This window comes from Rhinopithecus roxellana, chromosome 16 (genome assembly GCF_007565055.1).
Source record: "Rhinopithecus roxellana isolate Shanxi Qingling chromosome 16, ASM756505v1, whole genome shotgun sequence".
NCBI classification, from domain to species: Eukaryota; Metazoa; Chordata; class Mammalia; order Primates; family Cercopithecidae; genus Rhinopithecus; species Rhinopithecus roxellana.
Window position 1 is genome coordinate 33126652 of NC_044564.1, and position 17517 is coordinate 33144168.

At 41.9% G+C, this 17517-nt stretch overlaps 1 protein-coding gene across 2 annotated transcripts in view; it reads right to left on the minus strand.

Annotated features, from left to right (window-relative positions):
* Positions 1 to 17069, minus strand: part of SLC28A3 (solute carrier family 28 member 3) — a 67678-nt gene extending 50609 nt beyond the window's left edge. The window contains exons 1-2 of one of the 2 annotated variants that reach the window (XM_030919812.1): positions 16918 to 17069; positions 16691 to 16795 (exon numbers count right to left, since the gene is read on the minus strand). In XM_030919812.1, the coding sequence (XP_030775672.1) occupies positions 16691 to 16750 (60 nt within the window). In that variant the 5' untranslated portion in view covers positions 16751 to 16795; positions 16918 to 17069. Of the gene's footprint in view, positions 1 to 16690; positions 16896 to 16917 lie in introns of those variants that run through there. The other variant, XM_010384009.2, reaches the window with a different exon arrangement.
* Between the last annotated feature and the right edge of the window lie 448 nt (positions 17070 to 17517).

Sequence of the window (17517 nt, forward strand, 5' to 3'; positions counted from 1 at the left end):
ATCCTTGATTAAGCAATTTTTCTTTCAAACCTCCCTGGCTGCACAAATTAGGCCAGTACTCTCTAACCAACTTCCTCCTTGCAAATGTTTCTGAACTAATGGAGCCTGGTAGATGTGAAAATCAGGGCTCAGTAAATTAAATTAGAAAAATAAAAAAGCTTTTTGCTGAGTGCGGTGACTCATACCTGTAATCCCAGCATTTTGGGAGGCCAAGGTGGGTGGATTGCTTGCACTTAGGAGTTCAAGACCAGCCTGGGTAACGCGGTGAGACCCCGTCTCTACTAAAAATACAAAAATTAACCAGGCATGGTGGTATGCACCTGTAGTCCCAGCGACTCAGGAGGCTGAGGCGGGAGGATTGCTTGAGCTCCAGAGGCAGAGGTTGCAGTGAGCTGAGATCACACCACTGCACTCCATCTCCAGCCTAGGTGACACAGTGAGACCCTGTCTCAAAACAAACAAACAAATAAACAAACAAACAACAGTCTTAAAAGCTAGTGAAACTGTAAAGTGATGCGATTGAAAGGCAGGGATACTGACAGGGGACTAGGACCCATCACTCAATGACTGTGCAACTTCATAGGTTGTGCTGTTCGGAATCTTTGGTATTCTGTCAGAGTTGAGCGCGTCAGGAGAGTAAGGCAACTGGATCATTAAATAAGCAGATTTGCCTGTCTTGGCCCCTTTTGGACGATAGCTGACCCTCTCCCATGGTGTAAAGCAACCTTGCCTCACATCAATGGCTTGCTTTAGGGCCATGTTTTATGGAGGAATGTTTACCATTCACTTTAGTTACAACCCCTTATGAGGTTGCTGGCTAGTTTATTCTGGAATGTTGCTGAGTCCACATAATTTACAGATTTAGTTGTAAGCTTAACTTATCATTGTTTTTGGATTTGAGGGACCAAAGATTTTGCAGTCAGTGAGGATCCCTGAGGTAAATCAGGAGAACTGGTGTCTATTCCTTTTTGCCTTTCTTCACTACTCTTCTATCTCCCAGCTCATGCCTCTCCTACCTTTTATTTTATTTTTTTTAAATGGAGTCCTAACTTGGAATCCTACCTTCTCATTCTGGGCCTTGATTTCTCCACATAATGTAACATGAAAAAAAAAAAAAAAAAACAGTGCTTGACATGGTAGCTTGGGGAATTATATCTTTTGTGCCCCACCTAGTATTTTCCTTCCATCTAGCACAGAGCAGTTGCTCAATATACTTTGTTGAATGAATGAATGAAATAATAAAAGCATACAAAATAAATGTTCATTTGGAATATTTGGAAAATGGAGTGACTCCCTGACTGTCAAAGTAGGTGAGGTCACCTTTTGCCATGAATGGGACTTTTCACAGACTGTGCTATGCTGGTTTACCATTGTTTAATTAATTTTAACCAAACTAGCTTTCTGTTTCCAGCTCCTAGCATAATGCCTGGCACAAGGTCAGAGCTCAATAAATTTTTTGTTGAATCAATAATTGCCATACTTTATGTCAAAGAGTTTTGGCTTTCAGAGAAAATGTAAACAAAACAAAGTTTTGAACCAGGATATTAGAAGGAAGATTGAGAAGTCTTCAGGTGCATTTCCTGGCTTCCTGACTCACCCATTCCTGGTAATCATCCCCTTCATTACTGAAAACTGACCGGTGACTCCTTAGGCAGATGACTCAGCATTTTGCTAAGAAATCCCTATCTCCGGCTGGGCGCAGTTAAATATCTAGTCCTTGTGTGGGGTAGAAGTAGCAGCTATTCAAAGATCCAGAATTGTGGCTTTGAGTGGAAATTGTGTTGTGTTTTTGTCTGCCTGTATCTGCAATCAAGTTCCAAACTTCTGTGGAATAATACAGATTTGGAGTTCATGCTTAATCATTTCTATTCTATGTAAAATTCCAGAGACCCTCACCTTTGAACTTTTTTTTTCTAATTTGACAAATAAGAGCTCAGGAAGTATCCTGGCCCAGCTTCTCCATTCAACATCAACAGTGTCTGAATGAGATGGTTCGGCAGGGATCACCACCATTGTTTTAAAGTAATTAACTGGAGTGGAGGTTTTATCATCAGTAATAAAAAGTAAAACCGGAGCCTATTGGTACCAAGGTTATCAAAAGAAAAAAACAAAAACAAAACCTAGAGCTTGGAAACTAGTTTTGGTTCTATCCTAACTGAAGCAAGAGCATTTTTCTGAAACCTCCCTGCAGCCTACTCTGAAGGTTGGGGATATGCTTGCAGGACATATTGCCTTGTAAGCCAATTAAAGCCTGTGGCTTCATGGCTGAATCAGGGATTTTTCCAATCATTCCTGACATGACATCCTTGTGGCAATCTGTCTAGGCCTACAGATGGATTAAAGAAAAACCAAAAAACAAAAAACAAGTCTTACTCTCTAGTCAATCAAAACGTAACACCTCAGGCTGGGTGTGGTGGCTCACACCTGAAATCCCAGCCCTTTGGGAGGCCAATGTGGGCAGATCAGTTGAGGTCAGGAGTTCAAGACCAGCCTGGCCAACATGGTGAAACCCCATTTCTACTAAAAATACCAAAAATTTTAGCTGGACATGGTGGTGCATGCCTGTAATCCCAGCTACTCAGGAAGCTCAGGCAGGAGAATCACTTGAACCCAGGAGGCGGAGGTTGCAGTGAGCCGAGATAGATTGTGCCACTGCACTCCAGCCTGGGTGACAGAGCAAGACTCTGTCTTAAAAAACAAAAACAACCCCCCCCCCCCCACCAAAAACATAGCACCTCAAAAGAACTCTCTTCAAATCAAGAGGGCAAAAATAAAATAAGATAAAATAAAATTAGGAAGGCATCTCTCTTGGGACACTTATGGTAGAAATAATAGAGTCCAATCTCTTTCTCCTTTCCTTTTTCTGTGACCATTAGGTGCCTCAAGTTTTTCCCCAGTTTTGGTAAAAGGCAGTAGAGATGGCTGTAATCTTGAAAACCTCAGCCCTTGTTCCACTCCTGACTGATCATCCAATGCATTCTAGTCTAGAAATGTGGCTGGTACTATTCACCACACTGACAAAACTGTCAAAATTACTTTTTCAGAACTCTGAAAAAAAAAAAAAAAAAAAAAAAAAAAAAAAAAAAAAAAAAAGACTTGCAGCACTCCAGAGAATGCTTTTCAAATAAAATGACTCAGAATCTCAGAACATCACGCTTTGCTTTGTGGTGTCTTAAATTATCCTAGTTCTGTTTCCCTCTCCACAGACTCATGATAGCCTCAACAACCCTGCAATCATGAAAACTAGCAGTCTAGCCATTTTGAAGGGGGTAAAACGAGATTGAAGTTACCCAAAGTCCAACTCTCAGATAACTGCCATTATCTGATCTATTTTGAAGTTCCTTAGAAAATCCTCTGCGTCTTGGCTGGGTGTGGTGGCTCATGCCGGTAATCCCAGCACATTGGGAGGCCGAGGCAGGTGGATCACCTGAGGTCAGAAGTTTGAGACCAGTCTGGTGAAACTCCTTCTGTACAAAAAAATACAAAAATTAGCTGGGTGTTGTGGCATGCACCTGTAATCCCCAGCTACTAGGGAAGCTGAGTCAGGAAGTCAGGAGAATTGCTTGAACCTGGGAGGCAGAGGTTGCAGTGAGCTGAGATCATGCCACTGCACTCTTCAGCCACTGCCCAGCCTGGGCAACAGAGCAAGACTCTGTCTCAAAAAAAAAAAAAAAAAGAAAGAAAATCCCCTGTCTTTAGTTGATCTGACTCAGAGTTAACCCAGTGCTGTTTCTCTGGTGGCAATTGTTTAACATAGGTAGCTGCCTGAGGTGGTGGTAACAGTTGGGAAAAACAACAAGCCAATCTAAGAACTGAACTGGTACACTAGAAAATATCTATTTAACACAAAAGAAGAAAGTAATAGAAGGAGAAAAGACTACACACACACACACACACACACACACACACACACATATATATTCAAAATAAAAATGTAAATCCTATCTTATCAGTAATTACATTAACTATAAATGGATTATACCCTTTAATTAAAAGGCAGAGATTGGCAGAATGGATTTTAAAAACCCATGATCTGAAAACAAAAGAAAAAAGAAAAAAAAAAAAACATTATCTGGCTAGGTGTGGTAGCTCATGCCTGTAATCCCAGGCCACGGTGGGCAAATTGCTTGATCCCAGCCTGGGCAACACAGCAAAAGCCTATCTATAAGAAATACAAAAGTTAGACAGGGCACGGTAGCTCACACCTGTAATCCCAGCACTTTGGGAGGCTGAGGCAGGTGAATCACCTGAGGTCAGGAGTTTGAGACTCGCCTGACCAATATGGTGAAACTCCATCCTCATAAAAAATACAAAAATTAGCCAGGTGTGGTGGCAGGCACCTGTAATTCCAGCTTCTCGTGAGGCTGAAGCAGGAGAATTGTTTAAACCTGGGAGGTGGAGGTTGCAGTGAACCAAGATCACACCACTGTACTTTAGCCTGGGTGACAGAGCGAGACTCTGTCTAAAAATAAAAAACAAAAAAACAAAAATTAGCCAGCCATGGTGACATGTGCCTGTAGTCCCAGCTAATCAGGAGGCTGAGGTAAGAGGATTGCTTGTGCTCCAGAGGTTGAGGGTTCAGTGAGCCACGACTGCCGTACTGCACTCTAGCCTGGGTGACAGAACGAGACCCTATGTCCAACCAACCAACCAACCAAAATAAAACAAAATCCCATGATCCAAATATATGCTGTCTAAAGGAGACATACTTTGCATTCAAAGACCTAAATAGGTTGAAAGAAAAGGATGGGAAAGATACAGCATGCGAATAGTAACCAAAGAGAGCTTGAGTGGCAATAATATCAGCTGAAATAGGTCTTAAGACAACAATTGTTATTAGAGACAAAAGACATTTTAAAATGGCAAACAGGTAAATTTATCAAAGAGCTATTTTAACATATATGTACATAATCAAAGAGCTCGAAAACACATGAAGCAAAAACTGACAGAATTCATGGGAGAAGTAGACAGTTCATCAATAGCTGCTATTTCATTATCCAATCTTCAGTAATGAATAGAACTAGAGAGATGTCAGTAAGAAAACAGAAGAATTGAACAGTGGTATATAAACCAACTAGACTTTATAGACATATACAGAACACTCCACCAACAAAAGTAGAATACACATTCTTCACAAGGGCACATAGAACATTCTCCAGGCTAGATCACGTGTTAGGCCCAAACAAATCTTTATAAATTTAAAAATATTGAAAGATAATGTATCTTCCCCAACCATAATTTGGGGGAAACTTAGAAATTATGTGGAAATTAAGTACACTCCTAAATAACCAATGGATTAAAGAAGAAATCATAAGGGAAGTTAGAAAATAGTTTGACAAGAATTAAAATGCAGCCTGGGTGACAGAGTGAGAGTCTGTCTTATAAAAAAAAATTAATACAAATAAAGCTTAGGGTGAGACTCTGTCTCATGAAAAATAGAAGAAGAAAGAAAAATGAAGCTGAGCACAGTGATGCATGCTTGTAGTCCCAGCTACTTGGAAGGGTGGGGTGGGTGAATTGCTTGCACTCAGGAGTTTGAGGCCAGCCTAGGCAAAATAGCATGATCCTCATCACAAATAAATAAATAAATAACAAAAATGAAAATATACCAAAATTTATAAATATGGCTAAAGTAGTGCCTAAAGGGAATTTTATAATTGTAATTGTTTATATTATCAAGAAGTAAGATCTCAAATCAATAACCCAGTCTGTTACTGTAACAAACTAGGAAAAGAACAACAAACGAAACCCAAAGTTAGCAGAAGGAAAGAAATAATGAAGATTATAGTGGAGACAAATGAAATAAAGACTAGAAAAACAAAAGAGAGAATCAATGAAACCAAAAGTTGGTTCTTAACTTACTTAAAAAGGGGGAAAAAGAAAGCTCAAAAAACTAATAACAAGTGAAGAAATTGAATTACTAACCACAAACTTCCCAACAAGGAAACATCCAGGAAAAAAGAAATGAAGAAAAAAAAAAAAAAAGAGAGAGAAGACAAATAACTAAAATCATGAATGAAAGAGGAGATGTTACTACCGATATTACAGAAATAAATGTCAAGTTGTTACTTTAATTTTTTGGCATAAATCTGGTGGTCAGGTACTTCAAGAGGAAGGATAACCAGATTTGTGTGTGTGTATGAACTCCAAAACCAAAAACACACAGCTTACGTGAGTGATCCAATAGAATAATCACCAGCGATAAGTAGTTACTGAGTACTTGAAATGGGACTAATATGACTAAGGACCTGAATTTAATTTTAACCAATTTAAATTTAAATTTAAAACTGAACATTAGATTCATTTATTGAAAAACACTTAAGCATGTTTGGAACAACTTGTTTATGAGTCTACTTTTTACAACTATACATTTTATGGAATCTAAAAATAGATCAAGTATTTCTGATACAAATATGGCATTAGAGTTGACATGTACTATATGTTTAAAATATACACTGGATGTTCATAGAGTTGGAATGAAACAAATTTAAATTATTTCATTAATTTCAATATATGAGGTTCCATAAAATATAGTTAAAATATAGTGAAGAGTTGTATCTACTTTATTTTGGATTTTTAATGGGCTTGCAGAAAAGTTTTAAATTACTTATCTGGCTTGTGCTGTATATTAGACAGTTCTGCTTTAGCCCTCAGCAAAAATGTATCTTTACATTATTTATTATTTCCTGTTTTCTTTCCAATGCCTCAACCACTGATGAGTAAGTGGCTCCTCGGTTTTAAGGGGAACCTCTTCAGGAATGTTTGAATGAGGAAAAAATAAATCGTTATATCCTCTCTCTGAGATGCCATGGAAGTGATTTGGTTTATAATCCCCTACACTGTTTTGCCCTAAAAGTAAGTCTAGGTGTGATCATGCAAATTTGAAGAAAGAGTAGAGAATATGCTTTTTTTTTTTAACCTCCTTCCCCAAAGCAAATTATTGTCATGTATTTGTGTGTGTATGTGTGTGTGTGTTTTAATTGAATCTAGGAAGCTCCAGCCAAGTACCTCTTGAGCAATGTGAAAAAGTACTCAACGTGATTCATGTTGACCTCCCAGGCTAGTGGGTTAAGGAGAAACAATATTCTTCCTCCCTATGTAACATAGTTACTTCCCACCTCAAAACTTTTGTATTCAAAGTACCTGCTTGACAAGAAGTCTATGCCCATACTGCAGCAGGTTTGGATCCGTAATGGGGCTTGCACTTACGTGATCTCCCAAATTATGACCTCCATTTAACAAAGAATCCAAACCTGCTTAACTGGCTTCCTCATGGAGTAACTCAGCCTTTCCTGTGTGTTCGTGCAGAGTGAGGCCCATTTCCCCAGCCTAGTCCTCTCCCAGGACTTTCAGAACTTTGGTAAGTGGGTTCTACCCAACTGACTTCAGAGCAATCGTGAGCTCTGTGCCTCTGAGAGCACCTGTGGCAAGGCTGGTTGCTTCTTTCACAGGGAGAAGGAAACTTGAGCTGGGATTCCAAGAGATGCCCTTTAATAAATGTGTTAAAACAAATTCCTGCATTTTCCTCTTAGAAATTCTCAACTGTATTTGACCTCTCTTGCTGTTAACTTCCATCTCTTTGGATTCCTTCCCATCTCCTCTGAGTTTGGAAAAATCTTTCAGTTGCCCTGTTCCAAAAAACCTCTCCCAAATATGAACACGTGGCAAAATATTTGTGGAATGGGGGAAATACATTTTTTTAAAGCAATGTTGATCACTGAGTGGTGTTAAAAGTAAATTAAAAAAATAATAATGCCGGCCGGGCGCGGTGGCTCACTCCTGTAATCCCAGCACTTTGGGAGGCCGAGGCGGGTGGATCACGAGGTCAGGTCAGGAGATCGAGACCATCCTGACTAACACGGTGAAACCCCGTCTCTACTAAAAATATATTAAAAAAAAAAATTAGCCAGGCGTGGTGGCGGGCGCCTATAGTACCAGCTACTCGGGAGGCTGAGGCAGGAGAATGGCGTGAACCCGGGAGGTGGAGCTTGCAGTGAGCCGAGATCGTGCCACTGCACTCCAGCCTGGGCAACACAGCGAGACCCCGTCTCAAAAAATAAATAAATAAGTAAAATAATAATAATAATAATGCCAAAATAAGTGGATGTTCATGTGGAAAGCAAACTTGACTCCTACCTTACGCTATACATTAAACTCAATTTCAGCGGGAATAGAGATCCTTAATGTGAATGAAAGAGTAAGCTTTTAGAAAATATCTTCGGGATTTTACAGCATAATACTGTTTTTCTCAACAATGAGCAATATGTACATTGCCATGATGATGTGGTGACTGCTTAGCCCCTAAATCTGGTAACTACTTTGGGACAATATGGGAGGAAAAGTGAAGACAGTGATGGTGTAAGAGCTAAATTCTCATCTGTCATATCAAGAAGTCACTATATAATGTATAAAACGATCAAGAAATGACTAAGTAGTTATGTGAGGAAAAAAATAGAAGACATTGTTAAAAGAGTTAAAAGTCATTGCTCTGGAGGATTAGGAGGGATGGCACAGGGGACTGTTAGGATGCATTATAAACTGAAGAGGCTTTTAAAAATGTCATGTATTAATATATGCATTCACTTGAAAAACTAAAAATATAATAATTTGGAAAAACCCATGAAGGTAACTACCAGAAGGAAAAACTAAGAGAATGAAAAGTGCTTGCCTCTGGAAAGGACAACTGGCAGGACTGTTGTTTTCATTGTAAGGCTTTTGGAGCCATTTGATTGTACTTGACCATTTTTATCTATTTCTTTAATAAAAGCAATTTTATCGTAATAAAGAGTTACACTTGTTCGAAAAAAGACTTCATGATTTTGCAGGTTGGAAAAGATATTTTAGACAAGATGCAGGAAAGAGAAGCAATGTTTCCTAAATGGGACCATATGTAATTAACTTTTGTCCTAATGTTTCCTAAATGGGACCAATATAATTAACTTTTGTTCCTCAAAATATTCCGTTAGAGTAAAAGATGGCTTCACAGTGGTAGAAGATATTTACAAATCATAGCTGACAAAGGGCTCGTCAATTGAGGAAAATGACAAGTCTCAATCATTTTAGCAGATTTATTTGCCAAAGTTAAGGAACTGCCTGGGAGACAGGTCTATGCCTTTCTCCAAAGATGATTTTGAGGGCTCCAAATTTAGAGGAGAAAGGGAGGGATATTGAGAAGCACACAGTTTTCACGTAAACAAAGAGGGCAAAGGAAAAATGTGGAGCATCTGCATTTTATGTAAGATAATACAGATAAAATGGGGTAGGGGAGCAATCAGATATGCATTTGTATCTGGGGTGACTGCACCTGTAAAGATAAGTTATCAATTTACATTGCCATGGTGAAGTTTTAACAACTCACCAGGAATTTCCTTGCGGGCAAAACATGGGGAAGTGTGTAGCTTTTCATCCTGTAGCCATCTTATTTAGGAACCAAAAGGGGGAGACAGGTTGGGGAGACAGGTTTGCATGACCCAGTTCCCAGCTTGACTTTTCTCTTTGGCTAAATGAGTTTGGGGTCCCAAAATTTAATTTCCTTTCATAGGCTTGTAACCAGAATATCTAAGGAACTCTTTCAAATAAAAATGGAAAAAAAATCCAGTAGAGAAGGGCAAGAAAGTTGAGCAGGTATTTAAAAAGTTGGCATCTAACAACCAATAAGAGGAAAATTTTAATTAAACTCAATGACATACTGCTACACACCCACCAGAATGGTTGACATTAAAAGGCCAGCTGAATAATGATAAGAAATGGGAATACTCACTCTGCTGATGGACATGTAAATTGGTAAAATCACTTAGGAAACCAATTTGACACTATCAGTAAAGTTGAAAGCATATGTTTATTCCAGTGGCCTAGCGATTCCGCTCCTAAGTACAACCCCAGAGTAAATTTGTGACAGATACTTCCCCTGGCATGGATAACAGTGTCCCTAGCTGCAATGTTTGTAGAAGCTCCAAAATCCCCAAATTTAATAACACAAATGTCCACTAGCAGCAAAATGTATCAGTTGTGGAATATTTACATGACAGAATCCTATGCATTAATGAAATGGGATGAGCTGCAGTTACACGCAACACCATGTGAATCTCAGAGAGCTGATGGCCAGGCATGGTGGCTCATGCCTGTAATCCCAACACTTTGGGGGCCAAGGTGGGTGGATCATGTGAGGTTAGGAGTTTGAGACCATCCTGGCTAACAAGGTGAAACCCCGTCTCTACTAAAACTACAAGCAGAGCCTGGTGGCTCATGCCTGTATTCCCAGCTACTCAGGAGGCTGAGGCAGGAGAATTGCTTGAACTGGGGAGGCAGAGGTTGCAGTGAGACAAGATTGCACCACTCCAGCCTGGGCAACAGAGAGAGACTCCGTCTCAAAAAAAAAAATAAATAAATAAATAAAAAAGTTTCAATATAAGCAAAGAATACATTTTGTGTGTTTCTATTATATAAAGTTCAAAACCAGGCAAAAGTACTGCTTGGGGATTCGTAATTAGAAGTTAAGGTGTAAAGAAAAGCAAGGAAGGAATTGCCCCACATTTGGGTCAGTGGTCACCCCTGGTTGGGTTTACCCCAGGGAAGGGAGGCAGCAGTGATGAAATGTGTAGGACTGGACCCTGAGGGATGGCGATGTCCTGTTTCTTGACCTGAGTGACAGTTTGCCTTACAAGTTGTATATTTGTTTTTCTGTATGTTGTATTTCACAATGAATTTTTTTTTCTTTTTATATAAAAACACCTCCCTGTAACTGCCTTTGCCTGCCCTGCCCTAGGTACTCCCCTTCCCCGCCCCTCCCTGGCACCACCACTGCACCAGAAGAGCATTCATTCTGCTCCCATTTTTCCTAGACTTAACTCCCACTCATAACAAAAACTTCTCCTCCTTCCCCAACTCTAGCGTCACCAGTAACCTCGTAGCTGGCAAGTCAAGTGAACCCGTGGCCTCATTCTATAGACTCCTCTGTCCTGTCAGAGTCTTTTCTGTTGACTTGTGGTTCTACTTTTCCTTGACTTCTCCAGATCGCCCCTCTCCTGGTTCTGCTGCTCTTTCTCTCCCTGCAGCCCCCTGCTTCATTCTCTGACATCTCTAACTTCCCCACTCCTTAAGCGCTACTGTTTCTCAGGCTTCCCTCACAGTGGTCTTATCCACGCTCATATCTTTGCTAACATCTCCCAAATGTGTGTCCTCTTCTGAGCTCCGGTTGAAGGTTGAACGTATGCTACAAGCTTCCTACTTCATCTCCTTCATGGAGATGCTTAGAGTCAACTTAATTTCAACCAACAGGCCCCAGAGAGAACTCACTCTCTTTTTTGCTCTAACTTTATTCCAAGATTTTCTACCTAAATAAAGCCTTGCGCAGGCTGGGTGAGGTGGCTCACACCTGTAATCCCAGCACTTTGGGAAGTCCAGGAAGAGGTGGGAGGATCACTTGAGGCCACCCTGGGCAACATAGCCAAACCCTGTCTCTACAAATATAAAAAAATAAAAAAACTTAGCCAGTTGTGGTGGTGTGTGCCTGTAGCTCCAGCTACTCAGGAGGCTGAGGTCGAAGGATTGCCTGAACTCAGGAGTTCGAGGCTGCAATAAGCTATAATTGTGCCACTGCACTTCAGCGTGGGTGACAGAGTGAAGTCTGTCTCTATTTAAAACAATAGCAATAAATAAATACAGGGAATCACTTCCAAGTTGACATCCCAAGCTGGAAGCATTGACTCCACACTATCCTTAAACTACTCAGCATCAAAAGCTACTATTGTTACGTTCGTGCTATGTGCCAGGCACTGTTTTCACAAGTATGTATATACATATGTGTGTGTGTGTGTGTATATATATATATATAAGTCCATTATACATATATAACATTAGCTTATTTAATTATTTCAACAATCCCAAGATAGGTACCATTATTATGCTATTTTACAGAGGAGAAAACAGAAATCTTCAGAGCCAGAGCAGCATTTACACCCTCATCTTTACTCCTGAATTTCATTGTGGAGGGGCCACCGCATCAGTATTAGTACCTCCACCCCAGTGTATGCATCCACTGCCTTTAGCCTGGTTTGCATTAGGACAGTAACTCCCAACGGATGTCCCAGCCACACACAAATCTTTCTCCATTTCCAAGCACTTTCAATGGGACCACTAAAGTAATATTTAAAAAAAGAAAAAATCAGCCTCGCACGGTGGCTCACACCTGTAATCCCAGAACTTTGGAAGCCTGAAGCAGGCAGATCACTTGAGCTCAGGAGTTTGAGACCAGCCTGGGCAACATGGTGAAACCCCATTTCTACAAAAAAATACAAAAATTAGATCAGGCACCGTGGCTCACGCCTGTAATCCCAGCACTTTGGGAGGCTGACGCGGGTGGATCGTTTGAGGTCAGGAGTTTGAGACCAGCCCGACCAACATTGTGAAACCCTGTTTCTACTAAAAATACAAAATATTAGCCAGGTGTGGTGGCACATGCCTGTAGTCTCAGCTACTCGGGAGGCTGAGACAGTAGAACTGCTTGAACTCAGGAGGTAGAGGTTGCAGTGAGCCAAGATCGTGCCACTACACTCCAGCCTGGGCGACAGGGTGAGACTTCATCTCTAAAACACAAAACAAAACAAAACGAAAGCTAGCCAAGTGTGGTGGTGCATGTCTGTAGTCCTAGCTACTCGGGAGACTGAGGTGGGAGGATTGCTTGAGCCTGGAAGGTCGAGGCTGCAGTGAGCTGAGATCATACCACAGCACTCCAGCATGGGTGACAGAGTGAGACCCTGTCTCAAAAAAAGTCACAATTTGACTGTGTAAATTCTGAGCGATTCCTTCTAAAATGCCTTAGCACACACAGAGGCCACCTGACCTGAAGCCAGCCTGCCCCCTTTCCCTATACCGTGTTCCCTTCCTCCATCCCAGGCTCATGTGCTCTTCTCCTTTAGGGCTCAGAATCTGTGTACAGATAGTTCTCTCTGCTTGCAGTGCTCTACCCACCCCAGCTCCTACTGTGACCTGATCATCCTTAAAACCCTCATCAAATCCTCCCTCGTTTGGTGATGCTGTCACAGACTCCTCAGTTAGCTCAGCTCCAACTACATATTATTTACAACGCACTTGGTGCTGGCTGGGTATTGTGGCTCATGACTGTAATCCCAGCACTTTGGAAGTCCAAGGCAGGAGGATTGCTTGAGGCCAGGGTTTGAGACCAGCCCTGGTAAGATAGCAAGACAAAATATAAAAAATAATAAATATAAGAATACAATGCACTTGGTGCAAACCTCCACCATTTTCCTTAACATCAATTGTATTGTAATTGTATGTTTATTTCTGCCTGTCCTTCTCCTTGAGGGCAAGAAGAGCATATTATTCTTTCTTAAGTTGGTATTCTTTCTTAGAGGCGGCCATATCTAGGGGGCAGTTGATGATTCTGCTGAATAAATACATGCCTCCAAAAATTCTTGTTGAAAAGCGAGCATTGAAGAAATAACCCAGTCACTGTTTTTAGGTGTGGGTGTCGTTGGTATGAAACTCTGCTGTGTTTGAGATGCCCTGCTTAGAACCTTGAGGCCTGGGGATGCTAGCCTGTGTGTGTGTGTGTATGTGTGTGTGCATATGTGGGTGTGAGTGTGTGCACACACGTGTGTGTATTTTGTCCTTTCAGGCAGTTATTTTTCCTGGACTGATGGGAACATCTTGCACAAAATCAAGAGCCAGTTTGTTGACTGTTTTAAGGTTTAAAATATATTTCAAAATCAAATAAGAAATCCTTAGATATTCTACATACACGCAATACTTCAAATGCCCATCCGAACTTCTTTCATAAATAGCAAATGTCTTATTTGCAACTGCTGTTTAATGAAGTCATTTCCATCCTCAGCCATATGAGAAATAAGTTACTCATTCGTAGAAAACATTTAGAGGTACAATAAAATGAGATCTGAAACAAAACAAAACAAAACCAAACCCCAAACATTCTTTTCTACTGTTGGTTACAAAATCCTCTCTCATGTACGAAATGTGCTCTAGCTGTGAAATCCTTTCTTGGATGTGAGGTCATTTCTCTCTTATAACCCATATCACTGACTTTGTGCTCCTGTTTAACCTTTCCCACCGGAGTACTGGCTCCATGAAAACAGCAATTGGTGCTCACTTCTCTAAGAAACAGTCCAGATGAGAGCCTGTCCAGGTAATCCATAGACAGATGTAATCATTGTACCTGCACCGAGCCTGACAGGCACAGGCCTTTTGGGAACCCACATCAGCGTTTCAAGCTGTGAAGGTAATTCTACTTAGTAAAATTAGAACTTTGGTCTACCGAGGGCACTCTTAACATCTGAAGAAGAAAAATGAATTTCTAGAACAATTCACAGACTAGGACAAGATGAATAAGTAAGTATCCTAACTTCTTTGGAAGCCCTGGTGGTATGTGAATGCATATTTAATAATGTGAGTGAAGTAGCACATATTTTACAATCAATTAATTTTCCTTAAAGAAGATAATGTAGCCAGAGAGCTGAATGTCAAACAAGGCTGGACTCATGCTTATTAACTTGGTAGGAGTTATGAAGCCTCCGATTCTCTTGAAAGACAAATTGTCTTCACTGTGTTGATTTTGAAATGTAGAAATTCAAATTTAAATCAATCCAATGAGTAAGGATGACAGGACATTTTACAGGACTAGGAGGAATCTTCCTTTCATTTTTCCTTCCTTTTACTGGGGCAGGTGTAGGGGGATGTTTCCCCCACAAAACAGCAGTTTTGCTAGAAGACAGTGAGGGATCACCACTGTTGTGTGCCTTCCTCCCTGGGAGCAGCCAGTTGCTGTGACATGGACCTTCTCTATTGCAGATATCTTTTCTTGCTGCCATACTTCCTCTGACTCTGTCCCTTTCCATCCCTTCCATTCTCTGGAATCAGACTGGGCCCCATGCTTTATGCTTTTCCCCCTCACTTACCCCTTAGAGAAGAGATCAGGATGTGCCACCCTCCAAATGCCCATTTTGGCACAAGAATATTTTGAACTGAAGGCTATGAAAAAGAAAGCAGACACAGAAAGAGCTCTCTGCCCTCCCCCATCCCCCATCTTCCTAAAAGCAGCATATTTATTGATATTTCCCTTGCACAGGTGTCCCGCTCCCTCATGCAAGGAAGAGAGCGACCCTTATCGCCAGAGACAGAGATGCCACTAAGATGAATCTGCACAAACAAATCTCGATAAAATAACCCTTATCTTCCATTAGTTCCACCCCACACCCCCAGTTTATTGCCCCTAAAAGCCTAACCCTCCTTTCCTTTGTCTAGTCATTTCACAATTTGCTGCCCTTTGTTATAATGGCATATAAGCTCCTGAGTCTATTAGGTTTTTCCACTTCTTTTCTGTGAGGCTCTCATACATGTGAGATTTTTTATTTTATTTTATTTTTTTGAGACTGAGTCTCCCTCTGTTGCCCAGGCTGGAGTGCAGTGGCATGATCTAGGCTCACCACAACCTCCGCCTCCCAGTTTCAAGCCATTCTCCTGCCTCAGCCTCCTGAGTAGCTGGGACTACCGACTGTGTGCCACCACACCTGGCTAATTTTTGTATTTTCAGTAGAGATGGGGTTTCACTATGTTGGCCAGGCTGGTCTCAAATTCCTAACCTCAAATGATCAGCCCGCCTCAGCCTCCCAAAGTGCTAGAATTACAGGCATGAGGCCCTGTTGCCGGCCACATGTGAGATTTTAAATATGAATAAAATTTGCGTGCCTTTTCTCCTGCTAATCTGTTTTATGTTGGTTTAATTCGCAGGCCTCAGGCACTCAGCCTAAAAGGGTAGAGGAAGTTGTTTCCTCTCCTACACTTGTGACCTGTAAGTGGTAACCCAATGCCTACTCATGGAGATGAGCATCACTGTGACCACGGGACAGACGATCAACCTGGGGCTCTGGGAAGTTACAGGAACTTGTGGGTGCTGGAGTCCGGACTCCTGTCCAAGTCCTTTTACCTCCCTCTTTCCTTTCTTGGTTAGCACCTCAAAGTTTCCTTTTGCCCATCTAGCAGTTCATAAAGCCTGAGGGATTGTTCACACTTGCTTGTGCAGGCTTCCCATCTTCTCCAGAGCGCCCATGCTGAGTGTCAGCTCAGGAAAGGAACCACACCTAAAAACAGCCCTTGAAATCCCCATCCCAGGTATTTCCGACAGGTCTCCTTCTGGGTGTCTGCGGGCACCTAGCCTTGGGCTGAGCAGCATTAATCACTCAGTGAGTTTTGGTTGATGAAGTAAGACTGATTTGCGTAATCCAGCTGCTTTGGGGCAGGTACCTGGGCCATCTGACAGGGGCTCCGGGACTTGGCTTGAATAAAAGGAACCCTGAAGCACTACCCCAGCCAGGATCTAAATTCCCCCATTCTTCCCTTCTCACCAGTTCTTTGGAAAGGTGCCTGAAGATAAATAATGTACCCTTGCTGTGAGGCAGAAGGGAAAAAAGGCAGGAGAAGAAGGCTATCTTGTTTCTAAGTGACCATAGGGATCACAACACATCGATTAAAAGAGACTTTTCAGGTTTGTCAACCCAGAAGAGCCCAAGAAGAAAAAATAATGGGCTTAAAGTGTGCCGTTAAAAGTCTTACTGTCCTGATAATCTCCCTGCTTAGGTAAGAAACTTGCCAAGGCGCTAAGGAAAGGGCAGCATTTCCACTGACTTGGCCTTAAACATAAGAGGAAAGCGCTGCTCACCTGGAAACCTGTGTTGCTGTAGCCCTCAGCTCTGGGGGCTGCCGTACTCCTCAGCTCCATGCTGTTTTTGCTTCTGGCTGGCTCTGGTCTGGAGGTCCTTTGTACCTGGGGAAAAGCACCAGTCTCTGCTGATGTCAGAAAGCCACCTGCTGTTATAGGGACTTTGGCACTGCTTGCTTCAGTTTGGAAACTTCTGCAATAACCTCCTGAATGACTAGGGCTGATACCTGGTTGGGGTGGGGCAGAGAGGCGGGCGGGTTGGCGGGGTGGAGGCATCTAGTGCTGGCCCGCCCACTTTATTAATCTTTATTAATCCTTTATCCCCATTTTTGGCATCCTATTTGCACTCCTGGGGAGAAAACTCTTGTGGTGCACAAAACAGAAAAGGACCCTTCCCCTTCCCTTCCCTTCCCTTCCCTTGCCCTTCCTCCCACCCTCCCTCCTTCCCTCCTTTCTTTCTTTCTTCTTCTCCCTTCTCCCTCCTCCTCCTCCCCTCCTCTTCCTCCTCCCTCCTCCTCCTCCTCCTCCCCTCCTCCTCCTCCTCCCCTCCTCCTCCCCTCCTCCTCCTCCTCCTGCTTCTGCTTCTGCTTCTGCTTCTGCTTCTGCTTCTTCTTCTTCTCCTTCTTCTTCTTCTTCTTTTTTTTTTAAATGGAGTCTTGATCTGTTGCCCAGGCTGGAGTGCAGTGATGCAATCTCGGTTCACTGCAACCTCTGCCTCCTAGGTTCAAGCAATTCTCCTGCCTCAGCCTCCCAAGTAGCTGGGATTACAGGTGCATGCCACCACACCTGGCTGACTTTTGTATTTTTAGTAGAGACAGGGTTTCACC